General features: G+C 55.2%; 1 protein-coding gene across 10 annotated transcripts; it reads left to right on the forward strand.

Moving 5' to 3' along the window:
- Nucleotides 1-524: 524 nt before the first annotated feature.
- Nucleotides 525-27,766, forward strand: SYT12 (synaptotagmin 12). 10 transcript variants are annotated; one of them, XR_013523523.1, is made up of 9 exons: nucleotides 889-1,114; nucleotides 4,462-4,665; nucleotides 7,806-7,862; nucleotides 11,896-12,089; nucleotides 16,933-17,325; nucleotides 20,228-20,443; nucleotides 20,643-21,266; nucleotides 23,300-23,433; nucleotides 25,496-27,766. XR_013523523.1 is itself a non-coding variant. In XM_002755573.6 (9 exons), the coding sequence occupies exons 3-9, from the start codon at nucleotides 7,829-7,831 to the stop codon at nucleotides 25,667-25,669; spliced, it is 1,266 nt and encodes a 421-aa protein (XP_002755619.2). In that variant the 5' UTR covers nucleotides 889-1,114; nucleotides 4,462-4,665; nucleotides 7,806-7,828; the 3' UTR covers nucleotides 25,670-27,766. The 10 variants fall into 10 exon arrangements, 7 of the variants coding, with proteins under 7 accessions (XP_035119338.1, XP_035119340.1, XP_002755619.2 ...); XM_002755573.6 differs by having other exon boundaries at nucleotides 21,146-21,266; XM_078341537.1 differs by lacking the exon at nucleotides 4,462-4,665 and adding an exon at nucleotides 12,367-12,464 and having other exon boundaries at nucleotides 21,146-21,266.
- Nucleotides 27,767-27,873: the final 107 nt, after the last annotated feature.

Raw genomic sequence — 27,873 nt, forward strand, 5'->3', positions numbered from 1 at the left:
AGAGGACTCCCCAGGTGTCCACTCAGCCTGCTCCCCTGGTTAGTGTGCCCACAACACGTGGCACCTTCCCCCGCACCCAGCCCCTCCCAATGCAAGCCATGCCTCACTGCCAGACTGCGCGGGCAGGGAGGGACCTGTCCCCTGTTCCCGGAAGATGGAAGATCGCCCACACCTGGCTCTGTGCCCAGCCCCTGTTAGGGCGTCATAAATATCTCCTGAATGATTCATTCATTCCTTTGGGAGAGAAAGCATGACCCCTTAGTGGTTAAGGGTATGGAGTTTGAAGTCACACAGCCCCGGGTTCAAGTTCTGGCTCTGACCTTTGGCTCTATGACCTTGGTTGCCTCTCTGAGCCTGTTTCTTCATGTAAAAAATGGAGTCACCACCACCAGATGAGGCCACAGCGAGGACTGAGATGACGTTGTAAGGCACCAGCACAGAGCTGACCTACAGTTACAGCTCAGTCGTGGTGGGAGGGAATAATTATTCATTCAGAAAAGGGGAAACTTTCCGCTGCGCCTCCTGTCGCTCCGCTTTCTTTGGCTCCCGGAGGTGCGCAGTATCGGGTCCATTTATAAGGTAAAGAAACTCAGGCCTAGAAAGGTAACAGGATAACCCGGGGCGCGGAGGCTGGGGTTAGAACTCAGGGCTGCTGGCTCTGCGCCCAGCGCTCAGCCTGCCTCTTAGAGGCCTGCGGGCACGTCCCCACCCGCCCCTGTCCCCAGGCCTGGGAGCGAGGGGTTGGGCTTGGCCTCAGGGCGTCCCTGGATCCCGAGCGCGCTTGGGGATCTCCGGCTCGGACCCCGGGAGCAGAGACAGCGCTCGAGCTTGTCACTTTAAATTAAAGAGGGAGCGGGCGGGAGAGCGGGAGAGCGCGAGGGAGCGCGCGGCTGCCTCCTGGGAGCGTGCCCGGACTGCGGCGCAGCTCCAGTCCGCCGCCCCGGCCCGGCCGAGCCCCCGGCCCGCGCCGCGCTCCTCGGAGGCGGGCGCCCAGCGACACTGCAGGGGTGTCGTTGCCGCCGGCGGCCGGGCTAGGCGCGGGTGCGTGCGCGCTGCGGGAGGCGTGCCGGGAGCCAGAGCCCAACCGGAGCAGCGGCCCCTCCGCGGAGCCCCGGTGAGTACGCATCCTGCAGACCCCCGTGCGCGGTCGGAATAGCACTCTGATCGCGGACCCACGTAGCCCACTCCTCCGATCCCGGGCCCGGGACCACAGAGCCCCACGCACTCCGAGCGCCTGCACCCCCGCGCCGCGCTTCCACACGAACGAATGCCGGGCACCGCGCACGCTGGGCGCCCTTGCCCGGCCCAGCTACTCCGCGCACTGCGCATCGCATCGCGCCCTGCACGCCCGCCCCGCGTGTGCACACACGCGACTCACCCCGCCATTTACAACGCCTCCCCGCGCCCACACTGCACACACGCCCCTCACTTTCACATTCAGCGCTCTGACTGTCCTCACTGCCTCTGCTCTGGCTTCACACCCCCTCCAGACACTCGGATCCTCATACACCCTGGGGGTTCCCAAGGCAGGAGCTCTGGGTCTGCGGGAACCGTCCCAACCTGGAGGGGAAGGTTGCACCCCATCCCAAGGAGGCACTGGCTGTGTGAAGAGCCAGATATGATCCTCAGCCTCTGGTGTCACTGGCCTGAGTGGGGGGCTTTCCAGAGGCTCCTTGAAACCTTTGCCACTGCTGCTTAGGAGAGGGGCATGGCGGGGCAGGGGTGGAAGCTTGCCGGGACTCATGGGGGGCCGGGAGCCTGGCCTTGAGCTGGCCATCCTGGGAGCCCTTTTCCAGGGGCTTCAGAGAGACTGTATGCCACTCTCCTCCATTCTCAAAAGCCTGGAAAAGCTGCACCATGGAATGTCAGCTCCTTCTCCTCATCAGGGGGTGACAGTTTTTTCAGTGGGTGATAGCAGCACTAGTGCTTCCTATTAGAAATGGGGCAACGAGGCTCAGAGAGGGCAGGAGACCCACTCAAGTTATCACAGCCAGTGTGAAGAAGGATCAGGACAAGTCCCCAAGCCCCCAACCTCCCCACTCTGAATTCTGAAAGCTTTCCTCAGCAGCCCTGCAGAGCAGGGGCTCCCAGCCTAGGTTTCAGACCCGGACTCTATAACACTTGTCAGCTCTGGTGACTGGGCAAGTCATTTCCTGTGCCTCAGTTTCCTCTCCAGTGCAAGGAGCAAGGTAGCAGCCCCCTCAGAGGGCTGAGGTACTGAGATAACACAAGTCACATAGTAGGTGCCCAGGAAATGCCAGCCAGCACCTCCCAGCCAGCCTGTCCTGCGGTTTCTGTGGGCTGTTTAGGGGGTGGGAGCTGGATGTGGTTATCTCAGAAAGCGGAGGAGGGGGACCTGAAAAGGTTTCAACCTCCAGATCCTGAAGAGGCTCACAGCCTGAAGGGTGTGGCTTTCCCGATCCTTCCCTTTGCCTCACTAGCTAGAGAATGATGTGAGGACACTGGGCAAGGGGGGTGGGTAGAGCAGAGGGCAGGGACAGAAGGCCCTTTTCCCCTGCTGAGGCACAGCCTTCTTGGAAAGCTATTTCTCTGACAAGCCCAGGAGGGGGCCCCTGCCGTGGCCGCGTGGCCTGATTCCAGCAAAGCTAGGGGGAGCGGGAGATCTTTCCACCCCCACCTCCAAAAGGTCTGCCTGGTCAGGAGTCAGCATGGTGGCCAAGAGCCCAGGCCTAGATCCATTGCACCCTGGCACCAATCCCAGTGTTGCTACTCGTATGCGAGGTGACTTGACCCCAGTTTCCTCATCTGTAAAAGGGGGATCCATTAATCCATTGAATCACCAGATCCACCCCATGTACCTACGACAACCACGCGGAGTGCTAAGCATTTAGCACAAGTTATGCCCACATGCATGCAGCAGTAAGGAGTTATTGCTAGGTAGGTATGATCGAGCTGAAATTGGAACCTAGAGCTGTTTTCCTAAGCTCTGTGCAGTTTAGGGTCTGGGGGTTTGGGACTGAAGAACTGGTTCTTCCCTCTGATTGGAGGGGAGGAGCTGCAGGAGGACATGTGCAGTCTGGGAGCTCAGCAAGGGTCTGGAGCACTCTGGCCCCCATGTTACACTCTTTGTTGTGTCTGGACACCGGGGATGCTCTGGTCACAGGCTGCCCTGGTCTCGCTGTACCTCGTCGCCATCCTCTTCTAGCAGAAGCCACAGTCCCTCTCTCGGCAGACCTTCAGGCTGCCAGTGGGAACCCACTGAGGCCGTCCCAGGTGACACGGAGTCAGGGGGTCTTGAGGGCAGTGAGCAAAGCCATTGAGAAGGGCACCTGCTGCCAGTACTTGCAGCTTGGTCTCAGCTTCCTGCTCACTGGTTGGGTGACCTTGAGCCAATTCACTGCCCTTCTCTGAGCCTCCCTCTCCTCCTCCCTGGAGTGGAGGTAGGAACAGGATTTGCCCTATAGGTCTTACAGGTGATGGGGAAGATGGCATGAGGGTTCATTGCTAATGGCAGAGGGGCTGGACTGAGCAGCAGGAATGGCTGCCAGGCCCAACTCTACCGCTGCTGGCTGTGTGGGTTTGGGCAAGTCACTTAACCTCTCTTAATATCCCAGCTTGGCTGGGCATGGTGGCTCATGCCTGTAATCTCAGCATTTTGGGAGGCTGAGGCAGGTGGATCACCTGAGGTCAGGAGTTCAAGACCAGCCAGGCCATCATGGTGAAACACTGTCTACTAAAAATACAAAAATTAGCCTGTCGTGGTGGCACTCGTCTCTAATCCCAGCTACTAGGGAGGCTGAAGCAGGAGAATCACTTGAACCTGGGAATTGGAGGTTGCAGTGAGCCGAGACTGTGCCACTTCACTCCAGCCTGGGCGAAAGAGCGAAACTCCATCTCAAAAAAATAAATTAATTAAAAACAAAACAGAAAAAAGTCCCGTAGCTCATTCAAAGTCCATCTTACCAGGCTTCTGAGCAGGGGTGCTTCCAGGGGCCAAGAAGTTCTAGCAGTGAATGGAAGCGTGGGAGCATCCGGGAAGGGGCAGAGCCGACTTAGCTCCAACTCCTGCTGGAGTGGGGGATGCAAAGCCATTGTCCCCAGATCTTCTAACTTTCAAAGGGAAGCTGGAAATCCTTTTTAAATCAATTTTTAGTGGGAAATCCCCCCACCTCAGGCTTTATTTTTGAGGCACAGTACCACTATGTTGTCCAGGCTGGTTTTGAACTGCTCGGCTCAAGAGATCCTCCCACATCAGCCTCCCCAGCAGCTGGGACTACAGGTTCAACCCACTGCACCCAGCTAAATTTTTCAATTTTAAGACATTGGCAACTCATCTAAATGTAAGACAAATAAAACACATCTGTAGGCTGGCAGTGCTGCCCACACTGCCCAGACTAGGGGACAGGGCACCTGTGTGGACCATCACCAGGCCACTAACCACAACAACCAATATATACCAAGCCCGACTACACTTAACTTCTCATTCCGCTGTCCTGGCAGCCTCATATCAGCTTTACAGATGCGGAACTGAGATTCTGAGAGACGAAGAAAATTGCCCAAGGCCACTGCAGCCAGCCAGGGGCAGATCCGGGGTTCAGAGCTGAGTGCAGCTGGCTGCAAACCGCGTGCTCAGGCAGAGGGTTCCTGTGTCCCTCTAGGAACCTCAGCATCTCCCCCAGTTCTCTTCTCCCTCCACTCAGGCAGGTAAGCTCTGCCTTCACAGGGTACCAGACTGGAACTGTCTGGTGGCCATAGGCGGTGGTTCACGCCTATAATCCCAGCACTCTGGGAGACCAAGGCAGGAGGATCACATGAGGTCAGGAGTTCAAGACCAGCCTGGCCAATACGGCAAAACCACATCTCTAGTAAAATACAAAAATTAGCCGGATGTGGTGACACACGCCTGTCATCTCAGCTACTTGGGAAGCTGAGGCAGGAGAATCGTTTGAACCCAGGAGGCAGAAGTTGCAGTGAGCCGAGATTGCATCACTGCACTCCAGCCTGGTTGATAGAGTGAGAATGTCTCAAAAAAGAAAAAAAAAAAAAAAAAAGGAACTTCTGTCTGGGGTGTGCCTAGCAGTCATTCACACCCACACTGAAATTTCAGCTCCCTGGGAAAAGATGTCGTGTTAAAGAGAGGAAAGAACAGACAGCATGGGAGGCTGGGGTCTCGGCTGGACCAGCCATGGAGGGGACGGGCCCCCTGACAGCCAGAGGCCTGATGCAGTTTGAGGTTTTGTCTGTGCCCGCCTGTTGTGCTGTGGGGTATACCTTGCCACGCATACCTTGCTCGCATGCTGTTGGCATTGGCTGTCCCAGCTTGGCCCCACTCTTGCAAAGTCAGCTTGTGCCAGGTAAGCAGGAAAAAGCTCATCTGATTCCCGGCAAGGCAGAAGCAAGCTGGGAAGTGCGTGAGTGCACGTTAGCACGTGTTTCAGCGTACCCAGACCAGCTTCCGCCAGGAGCTAGAGCCACCTTGGACAGGTACATGGTGACCCATCTGACCTGCAGATTCTTAGGAAACTTTTTAGGGAGCCAGACGGCCTGGGTTGAACGGGTTATTAGCTGTGTGGCCTGGAGCAAATTACACCCTGGAGCTGTCATGCACAAACCAGAGATAATAATTGTACCCACCTCATGGGGCTGTGAGGAGAGTTAAATGAGGTCGGATATATGCAAAGTGCTTAGAACTGCACTTGCTGTATGGAAATGCTCGGCAAGGTTACCCATTCCTACCGTGATCTCCAGCCCGGGCCCAGGAATGAGCTTTCACTCTAGTCACATGGGCAAAGCCCTTCCTGGTTTAGCACAGCCCTTCCAGCACCGTAACAACACACAGCTCCTGGGGGAGTGGGGGCAGCATCGCTGGGAGCCAGGAGCTGGCTGTGCACCTTAACTGACCTGCTTCTCGAGGCTCCTGGGCACTCCCAGGACTTATGGGGGTGAACTAGGACTTATGGCACCCCCAAATGTGCTGGATAACCCTGATGGGAGCACTGCACCCCAGCTTCTTGACTCCAAAGCCTCAGACTGGGGAGAACCATGGGCTTCCTGAAAACATCGAGGGCCTTAGCTTTACCCTCTGATTTGACCCCAGTCCCAAAGGGGTCGACAAGATGTTCCGAGGGGTTGGGAACTGGGAGGTCACACTGCCTGAGGACATTTTATAATGTGCTGAATGGTGTTTGTAATTTTTTTTTTTTTGAGATGGAGTCTTTCTCTGTGGCCAGGTTGGAGTGAAGTGGCATGATCTCATTCACTGCAACCTCCGATTCCCTGGTTCAAGTGATTCCCCTGCCTCAGCCTCCCGAGTAGCTGGGATTACAGGCACGAGCCACCACGCCCAGCTAATTTTTGTGTTTTTAGTAGAGACGGGGTTTCACCATGTTGGCCAGGATGGTCTCGATCTCCTGACCTCATGATCCACCCACCTCGGCCTCCCAAAGTGCTGGGATTACAGGCGTGAGCCACCGCACCTAGCTGGTGTTTGCATTTTTTGCAAATTGGTTGCTACCTTTAAAGCTCAGGAAACTGCATATAAAAAATACAAATATCTGGCTTTTCTCTAAAGTGCCAGAAGATCAAGCCATGTGGTTGGTGTTCCTGCTAGTGCAGAAATGCAGCTGCCCTTGGGCCAGGCCATCGCTCTGCACTTCCTACTTCACCCTACCACCCTGCACCAGGCCTGCAGGCTCACCATGTGGAACCACCTCTCTGAACTACAAAGGAACCGGGAAGTTGGGGTGGGCATTATCCTGGCCCTCTGTGCCCTTGGCGGAGATCAGTACACCCCATCCCAGTTTACCATTTCCAGGATTCCACACACACACCCATTTGGAACACATCTGTGAGACAGATTTACTTCTTAGCATAATAATAAAACAGTGAGCAGTCGCCTAGGTTCAGTAATGGCTCGTATGAGCTCCCAGACCTTTTCAGGACAACTTAGGCCTCAGTGGTTCCCAAAACCTGGGGGTGGAGGGTGGAGTGGGAAGAAACCATGCCACGCAGTGGGAGATCGCAGAGACGCAGCCTTTCCTTCCCGGTGGAAATGGAAGCATTTGAAGGGAGGCTCAAGCCAGGGACCTTGCTGTAACGAGTCACCTGCCCAGTCTCTGCTGGTCAGCTGGTGTTGTTAGGATGGAAATGAGCTGGGGTTGCCAGATTTGGCAAATACAGAAACAGGACATCCAGGAGCATTGAAGCTTCGGATGAACAGCGGAAAAGGTTTTGGTGTAAGTATGACCTATGGGATATTTGGGACACACATATTAAAAACTTACCTGAAATTTGGCTGGGCGTGGTGGCTCATACCTGTAATCTCAGCACCTTGGGAGACTGAAATTGGTGGATCACCTGAGGTCAGGAGTTTGAGACCAGCCTGACCAATGTGGTGAAACCCCATCTCTACTAAAAATACAAAAATTAGCCAGATGTGGTGTCACACACGCCTGTCATCCCAGCTACTTGGGAGCTGAGGCAGGAGATCACTTGAACCCAGGAGGCGGAGGCTGCAGTGAGCCAAGATTGTGCCACTGCACTCTAGCCTGGGAGACAGAGCGAGAATCCATCTGAAAAAAAACAAAACAAAACAAAATCTGAAATTCACATGCCACTGGGCATCCTGTTTTATCTGGCAATCCTGAAAAGAGTCTTAGAATGCTTGAAAAGAGCTTTAAACACCATTCCTTAAAATGCCAAGCCTCGCTTTGGTGGCTGTCCCCTTACAGCTGAGCATAGGCTCTGGATGACAGGCACACAGGTGGGGGAGGTAGGGGCCAGGACCTAGGCGTGGGGTGCTAACCCTCTGCAGTCCTCTCCACTCACCCTCTCTTCCCTTCCAGTCATAGGCACTGCAGCAGGCATCATGGCCGTGGATGTGGCAGAATACCATCTGAGCGGTGAGTGCCCAGGGCAAGCCCCTCCTGCATCATGCCTGTGGGACCCTTGCACAGGCCCGGGGTGGGAGGTGTCCGTGGGACATGAATAATGGCAGGAACGCTGCCCTTATTCCTGACTGTCCTTGCCATTATTGCCTTCACTCGAAAGGGCAGTCAGTGATTTGCCCACTGTCAGACAGCCCTGGGGACATCAAGCTCGGCCCAATCTGAGGTCTCATCATCTTGCCACTCAAGTGACTTTCTCTCTTTCACTTGAGAGGGTGCCCAGGGAGACCCTGGTCCTGCTGCACCCTGGGGATGAGCCTGTGACTCGGAATCCACTCACTGCAGCCTTTTGTGGAGCCTGTCAAGTCCCCAAGGGAAAATAAACCCAGGACAGTCAATGTTAGACGCATGGGGCATTAAACTCAGAGGCCACCCAGTCCAAGGCAGAGGCTGCAGTGAGCTGAGATCACACCACTGCACTCCAGCTTTCCAGCCTGGGCCACAGGGTGAGACTCTGTCTCATTAAACAAAGAGAGAGAGACAGAGACCACCCAGTCCATGGCCATGGCTCCCGCCCTTTCACCCTGTGCCCCAGCAGGGAGGTGGGAGATGGCAGAGAGACGGCCTCAAGACTCCAGACAGGCACCTGTAGCCCTCCCCATGGATGGCGGATGGGGTCAGAGCCGAAACATACCAGCGGTCTTTTCCCCTTTGTTCCTCTCCCCATTCACAGAAGGGAGAAGTGAGGCTCAGTGAGGGAAAGGGACAATGAGTAACGGGGTCAGGACGTGAACTCAGGTCTCCCAGGCCCGTGCTCCCCATCACTCCAGCTCCAGCCCTAACAGAGCCCCTGGGAAGCCCAGGCCTGATCTAAAAGGTGTGCCCAGGATCACCTTTCCCATCCCCAAGCCAGGGAGCCTCCCTTTTCACCCACAGGCTCACAGGTCTTGCCCGTACACCCCCGCCAGTCCCCCCGCCACCATGGCCTTGGGCAGGTGGTGGAATCTGAACTTCTACCTACTCATCTGTAAATGCAAACAGTGAGACCACCTCAGGGCTGCTGGGAAGATTTAGTGAGCTGACGTACAAGTGGAAACGCCACTCTCACAACACCAGGGCTTTGCACATGCTGTTCCCCCGGCCTGGAGCTCTTCCCTGCCTCTGCCTCTGCCTGCCTGAGTCCTGGTGCCTGGCGTCGGGGTTACAGGTGCAGATGTGGACCCCGTCTGTAGTGGCAGCAGACTCTCCTCCGTCCCCCACTTCCCCATCTGTAAAGTGGGGAAAACAGTGGAACCAACCTCACAGGATTGTCTTGAGGACTGCTTAGAACAGGGCCTGGCAAATCATAAATAGTAAGTGCTTCGCAGGGTAGCTAGTCCTCCTCCTCCTCCCCCTCGTTTCCAGTCGCAGCCTAGACCTCACTTCCCATATCACCCCAAGGCTGGTATTCCATCAAATCAATAAACAAATGAACGCGGATTGTCATTTCATGCCACCTTCCTGGGGCTTTTCCTTCTATAACCTCAGACCTGCCCCCTTTTCTGCCACCTGGGGCATGGGCTCCATCCTTCAGCTCCCAAGAGCCTCAGGTGCAGGGGGCCCTGAATGTACTTTGCCCCCTGGCTGTGCCCACAGCCTGCTCAGAGACCTTGGGCCTCTGGTCCTGCCCTCTGGCCAGCCCCCAGCTACCACCCAGCCCTGCCGTGACCCTGTTCCCCGGAACACAGCAGGCCCTGCCAGTCAGGGCCTGGGAGCCTCCATGGACCTCTTTGTTATGGGTGCATTTAGCCCACAGATGACATTCTGTTAACAGGAGCAGGCAGGAGGAAGGGGAGTTTGTTCACAGTTCCTCCATTGTCGTCACCTATTCCTTCTGTTTTTCCCGGCTCTGCCCAGCCCGTGACGATGTGCTTCGTGACTTTTACATACATCACAAGCGCGTGGTTAGACCATGTTGGGGATTCATTTCTTTCCTTTCAACAATGCCAGAAATGTTTCTCTGCATTGCCACAGTGCCATCCTAATGACCTCAACTGTGGTTCTCCAAGGCCAGTGACATTTCCTCCCAAGACAGCACCACCAGCCCTCACCGGCCCCCTCGGTAGGACCTTCAGGCTGTTTCCAGATTTCTGCCGTTATAAATACAGTCTCGATGACTCATCCCAGACATAAAATTTGTCGGGATTTTCCCTTTAGAATAAATTCACCAGAGTGGGACCGCTGGATGGGGGATGTTCTTGTCATCTGGATTTTCCAGATGGAGACTGAATCCCAGAGGTGCTGGGTGACTTGCCTGGAAGCCAAGGCACCTGCGCCTGGCCCTGCCGTTTCTCACACTGGCCTTGAGTGGAGAAACAGATGTGCCCGCTACCCTCCCTTGCTCTCAGTTTTCCTCTTTTAGAAAATAGGGCCTCACAGGGTGCTCAGTGCTGGGAGGGGGTCAGGATTGGAGGCCAGTGAGTTAGTGCTGTGGATTCTGGCTCAGATGGCTGACTCAGAAGAGAGCAGGGCAGGCTAGAGGGGCTGCCCCACTGCGTGATTCCTCCCTGTGCAGCGGGGCTTCAGGGCAGCAGTGGTCAGGAACCCCCAGGTCCCCTCCCTCCCTCCCCAGGGCACTCTGCCCACTCTGGGCTTTTTATACCCCTCTGTTCTTCCCGCCCTTGACTTCCAGCTCCTGTTGCCGTGGCCTGGCACACTTCTTACCCCTCATGATATCTCAGCTTACATGTCCCTCCTTCGGGAAGCCTTCCTGGGCTGCTCCCATTCCTAGTATGCTGACTTGTCTATTCATTTGCCTGCACCACCCCACCCCTAGACTGCGAGCTACTTAAGGACAGGGACTAGTACCCGTGCGCATAGGCTGCTGGCGCACCAGGGTGGATGCTCAATGATATGCAGTGATCAATATCCAGCACTGAGATGCCCTTTGCGCCTCTCCCCACCTTGCTGCCAAGGAACTGTGCGGGATCAAGGCCAGGTGTGGCAGTGGTTACCCCACTTGCTCTGGGGTCTGGTTGCCAGAGTTGGAGTCCCAGCACCACCCCTTCTGGGCTCCGTGACCTTGGGCAAGTTCTTTAGCTTTTCTGTGCCTCAGTTTCCTCACTGGAATTGAGACAGTTTTGAGAACGGTATTTGCCAGCACCATGACCTGCAGAGTGAATCTCAGTGTCTCCTTGGCTTCCTTTGGGGAAGCAGAGCCAGGTTTCCTAGGAGAGAAAGGCAAAACCTTGGAACGTGTGTGGTCCTGCCGCGTGCCAAGCACAGTGCTAGGGGAGGACGCGCCTGCCACAGTTGAGCGGGTTGTTAATTTCCGTTTTCTGGGGCAGCGAGGCTCAGAGAGGGAAGGTTGTTGACTCATCAGCAGAGCAAAAGCATCTGAGCACCTGGATTTGTCTCCAAGCCCTGCACCGCCTGCAGCCACCTCTCACTTCTGGCTGAGTTGTTTGTTTGTTTTGGTAAGAGATTCACAGAGAGATAAGATTCACCTACCAAATAATTTACCCACTTAAAGTGTACAATTCAGTGGTTTTTAGTATATTGTGCAACCAGCCACACAATCCCTTTTTAGAATATTCTCATTATCCCCCAAAGAGACCCTATTTCTCCCAACTTCCCAGCCCCGACAGCCACTAATCCGTACAGACTGGCGTCGATTCTGTCTGTATAGATCTGCCTCTTCTGGATATTACATCCACAGGATGAGCATCCTAAATCCAAAAATCCAAAATCTGAATTTTTTTGAGGGCTGACGTGATGCTGAAGGGAAATGCCCGTGGGAGCATTTTGGATTTCAGATTTTTGGATTAGGAATGATCAACCTGTAAGTATACTGCAAATATCCCCAAATCAGAAACAATCTGAAATCCACAGCACCGGTGGCCCAAGCCACACAGGAAAGTGCATGTCTCGTTCGACATGGGATCTACAGCACCTAGTACACAGTAGGCGTTCGATAAACATCCATTCAATGAAGAAGTCAGTGCTGCTCCCCAGGGGGGCGTCTTTCTCCACTAGGAAGCCCTAATGAGAGGCTGCCCTTGCCTTGCAGTCATCAAGAGCCCCCCTGGCTGGGAGGTGGGCGTCTATGCTGCAGGGGCCCTGGCCCTGCTGGGAATCGCTGCCGTGAGCCTGTGGAAGCTCTGGACGTCGGGGAGCTTCCCCAGCCCCTCTCCATTTCCCAATTACGACTACAGGTACCTTCAGCAGAAGTACGGCGAGAGCGGCGCAGAGGCCAGGCAGAAGGTGAGGCTTCTGATCCCGCAGGTGCACAGCGAGTGCACCCCCATGCGCCCCCAGTCCATCAGATCAGCCTTCAGCCCCTCTCCCTCCATCACCGCCTCCTGGTTCATGTCCTTTGAATGGGGAGTACACCTGTCTCGTCCCTTTCACATCTTTAACCTTTTTTTTTTTTTTTTTACTTTTTTTTCTCTTGTTTTTTTTTTGTCTCTTTTTCCTCTATTTTTTTTTTTTTTTTTTTTTTTTTTTTTTTTTGAGATGTAGTTTCCCTCTTGTTGCCCAGGCTGGAGTACCATGGCATGATCTTGACTCACTGCAAACTCTGCCTCCCAGGTTCAAGTGATTCTCCTGCCTCAGCCTCCCAAGTAGCTGGGATCACAGGTGCGCACCACCATGCCTGGCTAACTTTGTATTTTTAGTAGAAACCAACAAGGTTTTAGTGAAAACAACAAGGTTTCACCATGTTGGTCAGGCTGGTGTCGAACTCCTGACCTCAGGTGATCCACCTGCCTCAACCTCCCAAAGTGCTGGGAATACAGGTGGGAAAAGGCCACCGAGACCAGCCTTTTTTTGTTTAATATTCTCCTTGTGGAGCAGGGGTACCCCATAGGCAGTGTGTCCAGAGTAACCTGATATATTTATTTCTTCTTCTTTTTATTTTTTGAGACAGGGTCTCACTCTGTTGCCCAGACTGGAGTGCAGTGGCACAGTCTCAGTTCACTGCAACCTGCACCTCCTGGGCTCAAGCAATCCTCACACTTAAGCTTCCCAAGTAGCTGGGACTAAAGGCCCAAGCCACTACGCCCAGCTAATTTTTTTGTATTTTTTTGTAGCGACAGGGTTTCACCATGTTGGCCAGGCTGGCCTCGAACTCCTGGGCTCAAGAGATCTGCCTGTATCGGCTTCCCAAAGTACTAGGATTACAGGCATGCACCACGGTGCCTGGTCCTTCTCTTTTCCCCTCCCTTGTGGCTGAAGCATCTTCATATACTGCTGAACACACATTGTAAACATTATTTTAACGGCTGCATGAGATTCCTTTTTGGCATGTGCCATGATTGATTAAATGTCATGATAAATAATGCAGTGGATGTTCCGTACGTAAAACTTGGTCTTCATTTGGGATAGTGTGCTTTGAATAGATGTCCAGATGTGGAACTGCTGTCCTGGGGCACACACATTCTTAGGGCCCTCACTATACGCTGCTGAATGTTTTATCATTTAATACATGGCAGAGAATTTTCTGAATATCATGTATAGAGTTCCAGACAGCACAGCCAGAATCTGTTACCAGATTAGAGTCCCTCTTGCTCAGTCACTTAGGGTGTCTGGGGGGACCATCTCACACGCTGTTGGAGGAGTGTACATTTAAAAAAACTTTTCCAGGCCTGGCATGGTGGCTGAGGTCTGTAATCCCAGCATTTTGGGAGGCCCAGGTGGGTGGATCACCTGAGGGCGGGAGTTCAAGACCAGCCTGACCAACATGGTGAAACCCTGTCTCTATTAAAAATACAAAAATTAGCCAAGTATGGTTTCACATGCCTGTAACCCTAGCTATTCAGGAGGCTGAGGCATGAGAATCACTTGAAACTGGGAGGCAGAGGTTGCAGTGAGCCAAGATCATGCCACTGCACTCTAGCCTGGGTGACAGAGTAAGACTCTGTCTCAAAAAAAATCCCCACTTCTCCAAAGAGCATTTTGGCAACATGTGACAAAGCCTTCAAAGAACTGGCTGGGCATGGTGGGTCACACGTGTAATCCGTTTTGGGAGGCTGAGGCGGGTGGATGGCTTGAGGTCAGGAGTTCAAGACCAGCCTGGCTGACATGGAAAAACCCTGTCTCTATTTTTAAAAATATTAAAATTTGCTGGGTGTGGTGGCGGGCACCTGTAATCCCAGCTACTCAGGAGGCTGAGATACAGGAATTGCTTGAACCCGAGAGGCAGAGGTTGTAGTGAACCAAGATCATGCCAATGTACTCCAGCCTGGGCAACAGAGCGAGACTCCGTCGAAAACAAAAACAAAAAAACCTTCAAAGGAGTGTGCCCTCTGAGCCAGGATTTTTAAAATTATTCTAATGTATTTATTTATTTTTTGAGATGGAGATTTGCTCTTGTTGGCCAGGCTGGAGTACAATGGCGCCATCTAGGCTCACCACAGCCTCTGCCTCCTGGGTTCAAGCGATTCTCCTGCCTCAGCCTCCTGAGTAGCTGGGATTACAGAGACCCACCACCACGCCCAGCTAATTTTGTAGGGTTTCTCCGTGTTGGTCAGGTTGGTTTCAAACTCCTGAGCTCAGGCGATCTGCCTGCCTCTGTCTCCCAAAGTGCTGGGATTACAGGCACCAGCCGCTGTGCCGGTGGAGCTGGGATTTTAAGAAAGCTATTCAATACTGAGTATTTCTGAAAAAGTAGAAACAACATAAATGTCCAACAGTGAGGAAGATTGAGGTAAATTGTGGTTATCTGCTCAGTGGAAAATTGGGGAACCATGAAAGATGACGGTAAGCGGCCAGGCGCAGTGGCTTATGCCTGTAATCCCAACCCTTTGGGCAGCCAAGGCAAGAGGATTGCTTGAGCCCAGGAGTTAGAGACCAGCCTGGGCAACAAAGCAAGTCCTCGTCTCTATAAAATATATAAATAAATAATAAAAATAAATCAAAAAATTAGCCAGGTCCCAGCCACTTGGGAGAGTGTGGCGGGAGAATTGCTTGGCCCCAGAAGGTTGAGGCCGCAGTGAACTGTGATTGCAACACTGCACTCCACCCTGGGCGAATGAGGCCCTGTATGAAAATACACATATGTATATATGATAATGAAAGCATAGAAGAGGCTTATGGTATAAAAGCCTTGCTTTCTCAAATCTCAAGGTCAGTTAGGGGAAATAAAAATTTGCCAGGTGCAGTGGCTCATGCCTGTAATCAATCCCAGCACTTTGGGAGATCAAGACAGGCAGATCAGGATCAAGAGTTCGAGACCAGCCTGACCAACATGGTGAAACCCCATCTCTACCAAAAATACAAAACTTAGCCAGGCATGGTGGCGCGAGCCTGTAATCCTAGCTACTTGGGAGGGTGAGGCAGGAGAATTGCTTGAACCAGGGAGGAGGTGGAAGTTGCAGTGAGCCAAGATCGTGCCATTGCACTCCAGCCTGGGCAACGGATCGAGACTCCATCTTAAAAAAAAAAAAATTTTGGCCGGGCGTGGTGGCTCACACCTGTAATCCCAGGACTTTAAAAGGCCGAGGCGGGCTGATTATGAGGTCAAGAGATCGAAGCATTCCTGACCAACATGGTGAAACCCCGTCTCTACTAAAAACACAAAAATTAGCTGGGCGTGGTGGCGCACAAATGTAGTTCCAGCTACTCGGGAGGCTGAGGCAGGAGATTGCTTGAACCCGGGAGGTGGAGGTTGCAGTGAGCCGAGATTGCGCCACTGCACTCCAGCCTGGCGCCTGGTGATGGAAATGAGACTCTGTCTCAAAAAAAATTTTATTTATTTATTTTTGAGACAGAATCTTGCTCTGTTGCCCAGACTGGAGTGCAGTGGCTCAATCTTGGCTCACTGCAACCTCTGCCTCCCGAGTTCAAGCAATTCTCCTGCCTCAGCCTCCTGAGTAGCTGAGCTTACCGGTACATGCCACCATGCCCAGCTAATTTTTGTGTTTTTAGTAGAGATGTTTTACCACGTTGGCCAGGTTGGTTTTGAACTCCTGACCTCAGGTGATCCGCCTCCTCAGCCTCCCAAAGTGCTGGGATTACAGGCCTTAGCCACTGCACCTGACCAAGGGAAAAAGAATTTAAATACGTAGTGAGTGTCACTGCATGGGACACTTCCTGTGTTGTGAACGCCCCTTGCCGCTGCTCCATCACTTCTTGAGTGGCTGGCTCCTCATATTCTTACCCCTTCTTTTGGGACACTTATTGCTAGCTGCTTTTCCTTTTTTTGAGGTGGAGTATCACTCTGTCGCCAGGCTGGATTGCAGGCATGCGATCTTCACTCACTGCAACCTCCACCTCCTGGGTTCAAGCGATTCTCATGCTCAGCCTCCCAAGTAGCTGGGATTACAGGCATGTGCCACCACATCCAGATAATATTTGTATTTTTAGTAGAGATGGGGTTTCACCATGTTGGCCAGGATGGCCTCTATCTCCTGACCTCATGATCCATTGGCCTCAGCCCCCCAGAGTGCTGGGATTACAGGCGTGAGCCGACCTGCTTTTTCTTTTTCTAAACATCACTGCAGTCAACAACTTGATGTATGGAATTCTGACCCTAAAAATAAACATATTACGAAAAAGTTGGCAGGACGCAGAGGCTCACGTCTATAGTCCCAGCGCATTGGGAGGCAGCGATGGGAGAACTCTCTTGAGCTTGGGAGTTTGAGAGCAGCCTGGTCAACATTACAGGCATGTGCCACCACACCCTGGCAAAACCCTATTTCTACTAAAAATACAAAAATTAGCCAGGCGTGGTGGTGCATGCCTGTAATCCCAGCTCCTCAGGAGGCTGAGACAGGAGAATTGCTTGAACCCGGGAGGTGGAGGTTGCAGTGAGCCGAGATTGTGCCGCTATGCTCCAGCCTGGGTGACAGAGTGAGACTCCATCTCAAAAAAAAAAAAAAAGGAAGAAACAGAGCAAAAGCTTTGTTACATCTTGGTTAAGGCAAGAAAAATAAGTGACATGAGGTAATTTTAAACAAGGACCTTCCTAACTAAGGGACGCAGGGCTTCTGTGAAAGGGGAACTTGGAGACCCGTGAATGAACAGGCCTTACTCATCTCCGTGCTGTCTCCTAGTGACCATGCCTGTGGCCCCGTGATGTTCCCACGTCCCTCTTTCTCACCCCTAGAGAGTGCCTGCCTGGAATACCCAGCGGGGCAGCACGCGGGGAACACCGAGCCGTAAAGGCAGCCTCAGCATGGAGGACACCTTCGAGAGCATCAGTGAACTGGGGCCCCTGGAGCTGATGGGTCGGGAGTTGGACCTGGCGCCCTATGGGACCCTCCGGAAGTCCCAGTCAGCTGACTCCCTGAACTCCATCTCCTCCGTGAGCAACACCTTTGGGCAGGATTTCACACTGGGCCAGGTGGAGGTGAGCATGGACTACGATGCCGCCTCCCACACCCTGCACGTGGTGGTGCTACAGGGCAAGGACCTCCTGGAGCGGGAGGAGGCCAGCTTCGAGTCCTGCTTCATGCGCGTCAGCCTGCTGCCCGATGAGCAGATTGTGGGCATTTCCCGGGTAAGTGGGGCTCGGGGTGGGGCAGAAAGGTGCTCTGGGCTCACTAGACACCTCGCAGGCAGGCAGGGCTGTGGGGCCCGGCAGGACCCCAGAGAGGCGCTAGAGCGTAGGTATGGATGCTGATCCCCCAGCTGAAGCTGCAGAGTGTAGGGAGAACGAGCCTGGGAGGCTGGGGCCTCCACCTGAAGGCTCCCATTGTGTGGAATTCTTAACTCTCCTGCCAGGTGAATACAGCGTGTGGCAACTGTCCCTGTCCACATCTGCCCTGTGTCAACATAGGGTTCCAGCAGAAAAGGGATGGCATGCTCAAGACAGCTAATTTTCCAAGAGCTTAATAACAGGACTGGTCGGGCGCAGTGGCTCATGCTGTAAGCCCAGCACTTTGGGAGGCTGAGGCAGGTGGATCACCTGAGGTCAGGGGTTCAAGACCAGCCTGACCTCAACATAGTGAAACCCTGTCTCTACTGAAAATACAAAAATTAGCTGGGCATGGTGGTGCACACCTGTAATCCCAGCTATTCAGGTGGCTGAGGCAGGAGAGTCAGTTGAACTCAGGAGGTAGAGATTGCAGCGAGCCAAGATCATGCCACTGCACTCCAGCCTGAGCAGCAGAGTGACTCTACCTCAAAAATAATAAATAAATTTAAAAAATGAAAGTAACGACCATTTAGAGTGCCGAGGGTGGGATGTGGGGTGACCTCAGGGATGGCACAGTACCCGGGAGGGGTGTAACAGGAGGGGCAGTCCCACCCTAGATCTGAAGGGATGAGGGGAAGTTGAGGTTACTGGGCCCAAAAGGATAGAGGCCACCGCGTATGGAGAGGGCTGCCTCGGTGGGAGCTGGGCCCTTTGGACAAGGAACATGGTCAATCTACAGCAATCCTGCAGAGAAGGACCTGTCTTCCCCTCCAGTTTCCCTCTGGCGATCTTCACTGGGTGACCCCACCAGAAGCTAAAGGCCAAATGGATGTCAACCCTCAGGGACAGAGCAGAGTGGAAGGGCAGAGAATAAGGTGTCAGGGGCAGAGAAGGCACCCAGTCCCTTAGGCTATGCTCTACACCTCCCTGTAAATCACAGGGCCGAGCCAGCAGAGCCACATCTGGGCTGAAGGGCAGGGACAGCCTGTGACCAGAGTGCAGGGAGGGCACGTTTAGGGCACCAAGTTGGGGTGGCCCAGCTTCTGGGAGGCAATGCAGTGGGCGGTTAGGATCAGGACTGTGGAGGCTGACTGCCTGGGTTCAAATCCTGGTTCCATCTCTTCCTAGCAATATGACCTTGGATAAGTCAGTTTAGTACCTCACGACTCAGTTTCCCCATCTGTTAAATGGGCATCATAGTTATTGAGGAAGAGCTGGGTTAATGCATGTAAAGTTCTTAGCCCAGCCCTGGTCAGTGCCCAGCAGGTTGGCTCTCAGGATGGTGCAGAGCTTCTATCATGCCCAGCCATGTTGCCTGTGGCCTGGGCTGCCTAGAGGACCCTGGGTGGTTCAAGATGCATTCCTCGAGGAGGGACATGGGCAGACGGCAGCCACCACAGCATGATGTGTGCTAAGAACCTGGTTCACAGAGCCCAACACATCCATGATTTTCTCATTAGCCCCTGAGGCCAACAGGACGGGCATCTTACAGATGAGGAAACCGAGGCTCGGGAAAGTGCTTTGCCCAAGACAACCCCAGTAAGGAAGCAGGAGGTCCAAGACTCAAACCCAGGGTTCCATCCATTATCCTCCACCCACGTGTGCACGCTCAGAAAACGGCTGGTTGGGATGCCCAGTCCCCCCGGGCAGGGGACAGTTGAGAGGCTATTTAGCTGAAGGAGGGAGAGGTGAAGCCAGATCATGAAAAGCCTGAATGCCAACGTCAGGACGTCAGGAGGTCAGGAGGTAGGCTTTATCCCTTGGGGGCAAGGAGCCCTTCAAGAGCAAGGGATTGTGTAGGGAACGTGGCTCCCAGGGAGCACTGTGAGAGGAGCCTTCCCAGGCCCAGGCAGTGACAGAAGACTGTGGTCATGGTGGCTGGTGGCTCTGGCGGATCGAAGCCTGGCCAGTCCCACCAGGGGATGCTGCCTCCAAGCTAGGCAGTCCCCCAGCTTCAGGTAGAATCCAGGAATGAGAGTGCCTTTCTTTAAATATCGACAGGCAGTGACTAAAGCATCTCCTTTGTTCCCCAGAGAGCAGTGCCCGCAATGTACCTTCCCAGGGGACCTGCCCACGACTTCTTGGGAGGAGGCCAGTGTCGCCCACCAGGCAGGACTGGGCTTGGAAACAGAGTCAGCCTAACCTTGCCTAATTCTCCCTTCCATCCACCCATTCAGCCTATGGTGTTCAAACAGTCCTGAGCCAGGCTCTGCAGGAACCTGGGACATCAGTGGCTCGTGACTCCACAGACAACTGTCCCACTCCACTGCATGCCTGGCCTAGGGCTACACTCCAGCAGATGCAAGAAAGGTGGAGATTGGCTCGTCTAGGTCATCTTGAGGGTTCTGGGGTGCCGTGGGCACCGAGGACGGGGATTAGCTGGGATCAGATTGTGGGAGCTTCAAACGCCAGGCCACTAGATTAGCCACCACTGAGGAGAGGACAGGAGGCTTTTTTTTTTTTTTTTTTTTTGGTAGAGATGGGGTTTCACCATGTTGGCCAGGATGGTCTCAATCTCTTGACCTCAGGTGATCCGCCCGCCTCGGCCTCCCAAATTACTGGGATTACAAGCATGAGCCACCACGCCCGGCCTAGGAGGCTTTTAAACCTTTGGGCTGAGCCACCAAAGGAAAGATTGCCATTGAGGCTGTCATGGCAACAGAGCCAGGACTCTAGCCCAGGCCTCTGGACTCCCTGTTCAGTGCTCTCTCCCTGCTGCAGCTTCTCAGGCCTGTAGCGCCCTCTATGGCCCTTTCTCCTGCAGATCCAGAGGAATGCCTACTCCATCTTTTTTGATGAGAAGTTCTCCATCCCCCTGGATCCCACCGCCCTGGAGGAGAAGAGCCTGCGGTTTTCTGTATTTGGCATTGACGAGGACGAGCGGAACGTCAGCACGGGGGTGGTGGAGCTGAAGCTTTCTGTGCTTGACCTCCCCCTGCAGCCCTTCAGTGGCTGGCTCTATTTACAGGACCAGAACAAGGTAAGTGACGCCTGCCCCCACCTGCTCATCCACCACAGAAGAGCGTGCACACACACACACACTTCCAGGAAGGGGCTCCTTCGTCCCCTGCAACTGCCTGAACCCCAAGATCATTAGGAGAGCAGGGAAGATCCAGCCACACCCGAGGAACCTGCTTACTGCAGACAAATGACAAAAGCATCCTGACCTCTGTTTACAGCTCATTTGCTCTTCTTAGCACCAAAGCTCCAGAGGTTCTTCTCCCGCTCAGCTTCTGCTGGAGAAACATTCCTCTGGCCTTAGAGGGGATGAGTTCAGGCGGAGGCCAGGCTGCAGTGTCGCTTTATAACTGTAGGAATGCACACAGAACATCACTGCTGTTGAAGCAGAGAATCTAATTCCATTGCGCTTGGATCGTTGAGTATTACTACCGCGGAGTGTTTTCCTTGGCCTGGAATGAGGGAACAAAACTACATTTGATAGACAGGCTGCCTTTGGTCCTCCATCCCAGGCAGGGAGGGATGGGGCATGCTCCCTGCAGTGTCGGGGGTGGGTGGCTGTCCCTTTCTCAACCTTGCCAACCTGGAGCCTGTGGTAAGGGGCCCCCAATGCAACCACTTCTCTGGAAAAGGAAGCCTCAGCTTTTCCCTGGCAACCAAGGCTCTCCCTGGACCCCTCAAGTCTGGTGGGGAGAAGCCCCCTGAGCCACTGCCTGTCCCCCAGGCTGCTGACGCTGTGGGGGAGATCCTGCTCTCCCTCAGCTACCTCCCCACAGCCGAGCGCCTCACCGTGGTCGTGGTTAAGGCCAAGAATCTCATCTGGACCAATGACAAGACCACAGCAGGTAAGGGCCAGCGGGCAGCCCAGCTCTTCCATGTGGCTCAGTGGAAGCTGTGGGCCAGCTGCTGTGCTGTGGGCACCTAGAGGCATCAGTAGGTGTGGGACACAGTGCCAGGGCCCCCTCAGCTTTGCTGAACCAGGAGTCGTGCAGGCGGGTGGGGGGTTGGACGGGGGGCGATGAATCTGGCTGGGAAAACATGTGATCCCTGGAGGGTGTCAGGGGCTCTGTGAAGGCAGAGTGATGGGGGCAGAGTGATGGGGGCAGAGTGAAGGGGGCAGAGTGATGGGGGCAGAGTGATGGGGGCAGAGTGGAGGGGGCAGAGTGATGGGGGCAGAGTGATGGGGGCAGAGTGATGGGGGCAGAGTGGAGGGGGCAGAGTGATGGGGGCAGAGTGATGGGGGCAGAGTGGAGGGGGCAGAGTGATGGGGGCAGAGTGATGGGGGCAGAGTGATGGGGGCAGAGTGGAGGGGGCAGAGTGAAGGGGGCAGAGTGATGGGGGCAGAGTGATGGGGGCAGAGTGGAGGGGGCAGAGTGATGGGGGCAGAGTGAAGGGTGCAGAGTGAAGGGGGCAGAGTGATGGGGCAGAGTGAAGGGGGCAGAGTGATGGGGGCAGAGTGAAGGGGGCAGAGTGATGGGGGCAGAGTGAAGGGGGCAGAGTGGAGGGGCAGAGTGAAGGGGGCAGAGTGGAGGGGGCAGAGTGGAGGGGGCAGAGTGATGGGGGCAGAGTGATGGGGGCAGAGTGAAGGGGGCAGAGAAGGGGGCAGAGTGATGGGGGCAGAGTGAAGGGGGCAGAGTGGAGGGGGCAGAGTGGAGGGGGCAGAGTGAAGGGGGCAGAGTGATGGGGGCAGAGTGAAGGGGGCAGAGTGATGGGGGCAGAGTGAAGGGGGCAGAGTGAAGGGGGCAGAGTGGAGGGGGCAGAGAAGGGGGCAGAGTGATGGGGGCAGAGTGAAGGGGGCAGAGTGGAGGGGGCAGAGTGGAGGGGGCAGAGTGAAGGGGGCAGAGTGATGGGGCCAGAGTGAAGGGGGCAGAGTGATGGGGGCAGAGTGATGGGGGCAGAGTGATGGGGCCAGAGTGAAGGGGGCAGAGTGATGGGGGCAGAGTGAAGGGGGCAGAGTGAAGGGGGCAGAGTGATGGGGGCAGAGTGAAGGGGGCAGAGTGAAGGGGGTAGAGTGATGGGGGCAGAGTGATGGGGGCAGAGTGAAGGGGGCAGAGTGATGGGGGCAGAGTGATGGGGGCAGAGTGAAGGGGGTGCTGAGGGCAGAAGGCAGCACTCAGGGCTGGGGGCACTGGGCAGGGAACAAAGCGTGGCATCTGTTCCTGGAACCGGAATTCACAGTGGAGGCTCCATTCTCAGAGACAGGGCAGTATCCCAGACTCCAACCAGGGACCAGGGCCACGGGTTTGGGATGGGGGCCAGGCAGGACCTGATGCCTTAGGTCTGCAGAAGCCTCCAGTCCCTCCCAAAGCAGTGACTGTGGAGGCAGCTGTATTCTAGGGAGCTGAAGACAGGGGCTAGAGGAGACTGACGTATTGGGAGTTGCAAGACTTGGGTGGTGGGGACCCCAGCTCCAGGCAGGTGCGGCAAGGACACCCCGTGGGCAATAGGTGATGGCCAGACGGCAGCTTGTTATTTCAGACCTGCACACGGTTGAGTCAGGCTCTGCTGTGCAGGCGCCTGGTGACTCAGGGCTGACGTCTGCACTTGGGCCATTTATAGAAGGAAAGTGGTGGGGCTGCTGAGGTCCCCAGAGCATCCTAGGAGGGGAGCACGTGGGCTGTAGGCAGCTGCCTGAGCATAGAGCGCCCCCCCATCACCTGATGTGCTGTGTGAGCCTCAGTTTTCTCATCTGTGAAATGGGAAAAGCAATAAAGGACCCAGGGCAGGGCTGCAGGAGGTCATGGCAACAGCAAAGCACTGGGGAGTCTGTAGTCAGTGGGCGGAGTCAGGGGAGTCTGTAGTCAGTGGGCGGAGTCAGGCTGGGCAGGGCTGTGGCAAGTGAGTGTGGCACTGGCCTTCACCCTCCGCCTGCCCACAGACCCCTTCGTCAAGGTATACCTGCTGCAGGATGGGAGGAAGATGAGCAAAAAGAAGACAGCTGTGAAGAGGGACGACCCTAACCCGGTGTTCAACGAAGCCATGATCTTCTCGGTGCCAGCCATCGTGCTCCAGGTGAGGGGGCCTGGGGATGGGAAGGGCCAGGTGGCCCCAGGGCTCTGGGGCTGCCATCTTTCCACCTTCCCTTCTCAGGGGCCCTGCAGGGGTAGCGGTTTGCCTCCAGACATCCCTTTCTAGCAGTTATTGAGTGCCGCTGGGGGCCAGCCCTAGGGCAGGTGCTGGGGACCCAGGCTGGCTCTCTTGGTGGTCACAAGGGACAGGCAGAAGAGTCCCTAATCCACTAAGAGTGTTCTAGACTCCCTCGATCAGGTAAGGGGGGCTTCCTGCAGGAGGGAATACCCAGCTCTGAGGGAGGGCCATTGCCGGTGGAGGGAACTGAAGAGGCGTGGAGAGGAGTCGGTGTGAGCCAGGCACCCAGAGCTCCTGCTCTGAATCTCCCAGGCTCTATTTCAGGGTTCTGCTGAACTCCCCAAGTTCCCGTGGCCTTCAGAAGAACTCCCCAAGTTCTCATGCTCCAGAGAGACCTATCCCAGCAGGGACATCATAGACCAACGGTGGGGGGACTGCAGAGGATAGGGCTGGGCCCTGCTTCCATGCCTGGGGCTTGCACCACTTTCCCTCACTATCTCTAGCCCTCCTTGGGCACTCCTGACAAAGTCCTCTGTGCCTTGATCCAAAACCTGCCCCCGTAGCTCCGGGGCTGTACAGAAACCCACCTAATCTCCCCCCGGGGACCCCACCTGGATGTAAAGGCCCAGAATTCTGCCTCGCTCTGGGTGTTCCTAACCCAGGCATATCCCAGCATCTCTGGCCCATCCTGGTTATGGAAGCCTTTGTCTGCTACCCTTGTAGGGCAGGCTGCCCATGACTCTTCCTGATGTGTCATAGTGCCATTACTCCACAGCCTCTAAAAGCAAGAGGCTTCATGGGACTCTAGGGGAAGTGGGGGAGGAGAGAGGTCGGGCTGGGTTGGAGTTTCAGCTTCCGCTCTCATCTCAAGCACGGCGTCTCCTGTCTTCGGTTGAGTGCAGCGTGATGATATTAGTAATAGCAATGCAGCTTCTAGCATGTTCTGACTGTGCACAGCACCACTCTACACAATTCACTCATTTTGTTTCTGGAACAGCCCTATGAAATACAAACCAATTTTTTTTTTTTTTTTTGAGACAGAGTCTCACTATGTCATCCAGGCTGGAGTGCAGTGGTGTGATTTTAGCTCACTGCAACCTCCGCCTCCCCAGTTCAAGCAATTCTCCTGCCTTGACTTCCCAAGTAGCTGGGATTACAGGCATGTGCCATCATGCCCAGCTAATTTTTGTATTTTTGGTAGAGATGAGGTTTCACCATGTTGGCCAGGCTGGTCTCAAACTCCTGACCTCTGGTGATCTACCCACCTCAGCCTCCCAAAGTGCTAGGATTATAGGCATGAGTCACCGCACCCAGCCAGAACAAATATTACCATCACCATATCACAGATGGAGAAACTGAGGTAGCAAGAGCCCAAGTCACTGCCCAAGGTCACACAGCGAGGAAGTGGGGACCAGGTGCAGTGGCTCATGCCTGTAATCCCAGCACTTTGGGAGGCCAAAGTGGGCAGATCACTTGAGGTCAGGAGTTTGAGAACAGCCTGACCAACATGGTGAAACTGTTTCTACTAAAAATACAAAAATTAGCCAGGCATGGTGGTGGGCACCTATAATCCCAGCTTCTCGGGATGCCGAGGCAGGAGAATCACTTGAACCCAGGAGGCAGACATCACAGTGAGCCAAGATCATACCTCTGCACTCCAGCCTGGGCAACAGAGTGAGACTCTGTTTAAAAAAAAAAGGCAAGTTGGGAGGCCGGCATTTGAACTCTGGCAGGCAGGCGCTGCGGCTTGGAACGAGGCAACAAGAGAAGCTTGCGGGCCTAGGCAGGCCTAGTTCAGACTCTTGCCCGCCATTTATTTGCTGAATGACCTGGGCCGAGTCTCCTTCCCTCTTAGTTCAGAGGTGAGGATTCAGGGAGCTGCGCCTGGCACCCCTCTAGGGCCTGACATTTATAGCCTTGGACCCGGGAGCCAAGAAGCACCTCTGGCCGCTCCTGGTCCTCAGCACCCACGTTGCCTCTTCCTCAGGACCTGTCTCTCCGTGTGACGGTGGCTGAGAGCAGCATCGACGGCCGTGGGGACAACGTGGGCCATGTCATCATTGGGCCGTCGGCCAGCGGCATGGGAACCACACACTGGAACCAGATGTTGGCCACGCTGCGCAGGCCCGTGTCCATGTGGCACGCTGTCCGGCGAAACTAGCAACCAGGGCGGGCCAGGTGGGCAGTGGAACTGCTGGAGCCTGGCACCCACTCGGCTCTGTCTGATGCCCTCTTCATAGCCCAGCTGGAGCCATGAACACCAGGGTCCCCTGGCAGAGTCCTCGTGAGCTATCCTGGTCTCTCTGTCCAGATTGCAGCAGAGGAGTGGGCGTGGCTCTCTGTGTCCGGGACCCCAGGGTCTTCTCCCGATGAGGACCAGCTGTGATGGGCCAGGACTGAGGGAGGCTCTGAGCACTGGACAGCTGTGTTCCATCTCAAGCTCCCCCAACCCTGCTCCTCCTGGGAAGCCAGCTGCCGAGCCGGGCTATGTTCTGGAACCCAGCGAATCTTGGGGGCCAAGCACTGTGCTGGGTAACACGAACAAGACGAGGCCCCTAGGATATCAGGAAGACAAGCTCCCCTCCCCCAGAGGATCTGTGCAGTGCTGATGGCGACCCACCTGTGTGGACTAAGGAGGCTCTGAGGGCTGAGGAACAGGGAGGTCCTCTTTGACAACGTAGGAGCTGTACTTGGAGGGACAGGGAAAGAACTGAGCATGTCCCAGGCAGTGGGCCCAGCCTGAGCAATAGCAGGATGTGAACTTTCCCATTGCACAGGCAGTCCTCAGCCCACTGCAGTGGACGCAAGGAAGGGCCTCTCTCTGGGGCAAAGAAGAGACCAAGAGACCAGGCCCCGGCAGAAGCCCGCCGGCCACGTGGAACACTGGCTCCGGAGTTATTCTGTGAAATCTACTACCCGGACCTCAACTATGGCAAGAACCAGAGGTCCAGAGAGGCCCAGCCCCAGGTCCTTGTGCTCAGTCCTGTGCAAACCAGGCCCAGGGCCTCAAGCATTTGTTGATGCCCTTCCAGGCCAGGTCCACTGGAGGGAAGATGCCTCAGGCAGGTCTCATTCGGGGGGTGGCAGGGGCGGGGCAGAAGGAATACCGGCAGCTGCAGGCACCTGGGAAGCTGTGGTGGACAAGGAGACCCTTGGGCTGGGCCTTGGAGGCGTGGCGGGAAAGGACAGTTCAGGTGGCTGAGGCCTGTTGGAAGCTAGGGGAGACCAGGGTGGAAGGGCAGCTTGAGTGACACCGGGAGAAGACAGAAGGCCAGACTACGAACGAGGCGGCTCTCGATCACGGGCGGTGCCCGCGACACTGGGTGTCCTCCGGTGAGCTCCCTAGAAGCGAAACCTGAGATGGGGATTCTCGGGCCAGTGGGTTCTTGTAGGTGAGTCCTCTCGGAGAAACTTACCGGAGAAAGAAAGGGAGCTCAGGCTGGAGGGAGGAAGCCAAGAAAGTTGTGGCTTCCAGGTCTGTCTGCCTTGGCCTGATTGCTGTGGAGGCAGGGGCCTGGAGTGCGAGGGGCACCCTGGGGGGGTCCCACCCAGAAGCAGAGGGGCTGGGGTATTGCACCCCTACAGGCGTCTGTCTTTGGTTACCCCCCAGCACCAGTAGGATGAGGGCAGGCAGAGCTCATCTCCCCAGCCTGGCCTCCCGCAGTCCCAGGAAGCAGCTTCCTGCCTTCACAGCTGAGTGCTGGGAGGTCTGAGTTCACCCAAGCCAACGGGTCAGGGAGCATCTGCTCTGTGAGGCCATGCACAGGTGACAGCATGGACCCTCAGGCTGGATGCCCCTGTTCCTTGCTCCATAACGGGTGAGCTATGGAGACCCAGGTCAACCAGTTATCCCCAATGATATGGGGGAAGGAAGGGCCAGAGCAGGGGCCCGGGGGGACTGGAGGCAGGATGGTAGCTCTCCCCACTTGACATAGCCAGGGCCCAGCCCCAAGTCCAGGCTTCTACCCTGTGGCCACAGCAGGAGGTCAGCCCAGGGCCAGGAGACACGTGGCTGGGCAAGGCTTTGCACCCTGGGAGACCCCGACTCTCTCTAACCCAGTGGCTGTGCAGTGCAGTCCACTGACTCCCCACTTCCCGCTGTCTACCCCCCTTCCCCCTAACTGCATGACATGTTAACTGTGCACCCAGGATGGCCATGGTGGGGACCGGGTATGCCGACTGGAATGATTCTGGAACCAAAATAAAGCTGGGGTAGGAAGAGGGGGCTTCCAGGGAGCCCTGCTCGACCCTGAATCAACTTTGTCTCTTCTCTAGGAATCAGGGACTCAGGCCTTCTATGGGTTACTGTTGGGAATAGATGCTCAGTGCCACCAGAAAAATCAGCACCGAGACAAAGGATCTTTC

This window comes from Callithrix jacchus, chromosome 10 (assembly GCF_049354715.1).
Source record: "Callithrix jacchus isolate 240 chromosome 10, calJac240_pri, whole genome shotgun sequence".
NCBI lineage: Eukaryota > Metazoa > Chordata > Mammalia > Primates > Cebidae > Callithrix > Callithrix jacchus.

Coding starts and splice junctions, on each gene's coding strand:
- SYT12 (XM_035263447.3), top strand. CDS start 7,829: ATGGCCGTGGATGTGGCAGAATACCATCTGAGCG. Junction 12,090..16,932: donor GCGCAGAGGCCAGGCAGAAG/GTGAGGCTTCTG, acceptor TCTCACCCCTAG/AGAGTGCCTGCCTGGAATAC. Junction 20,444..21,145: donor ATTTACAGGACCAGAACAAG/GTAAGTGACGCC, acceptor CCTGTCCCCCAG/GCTGCTGACGCTGTGGGGGA.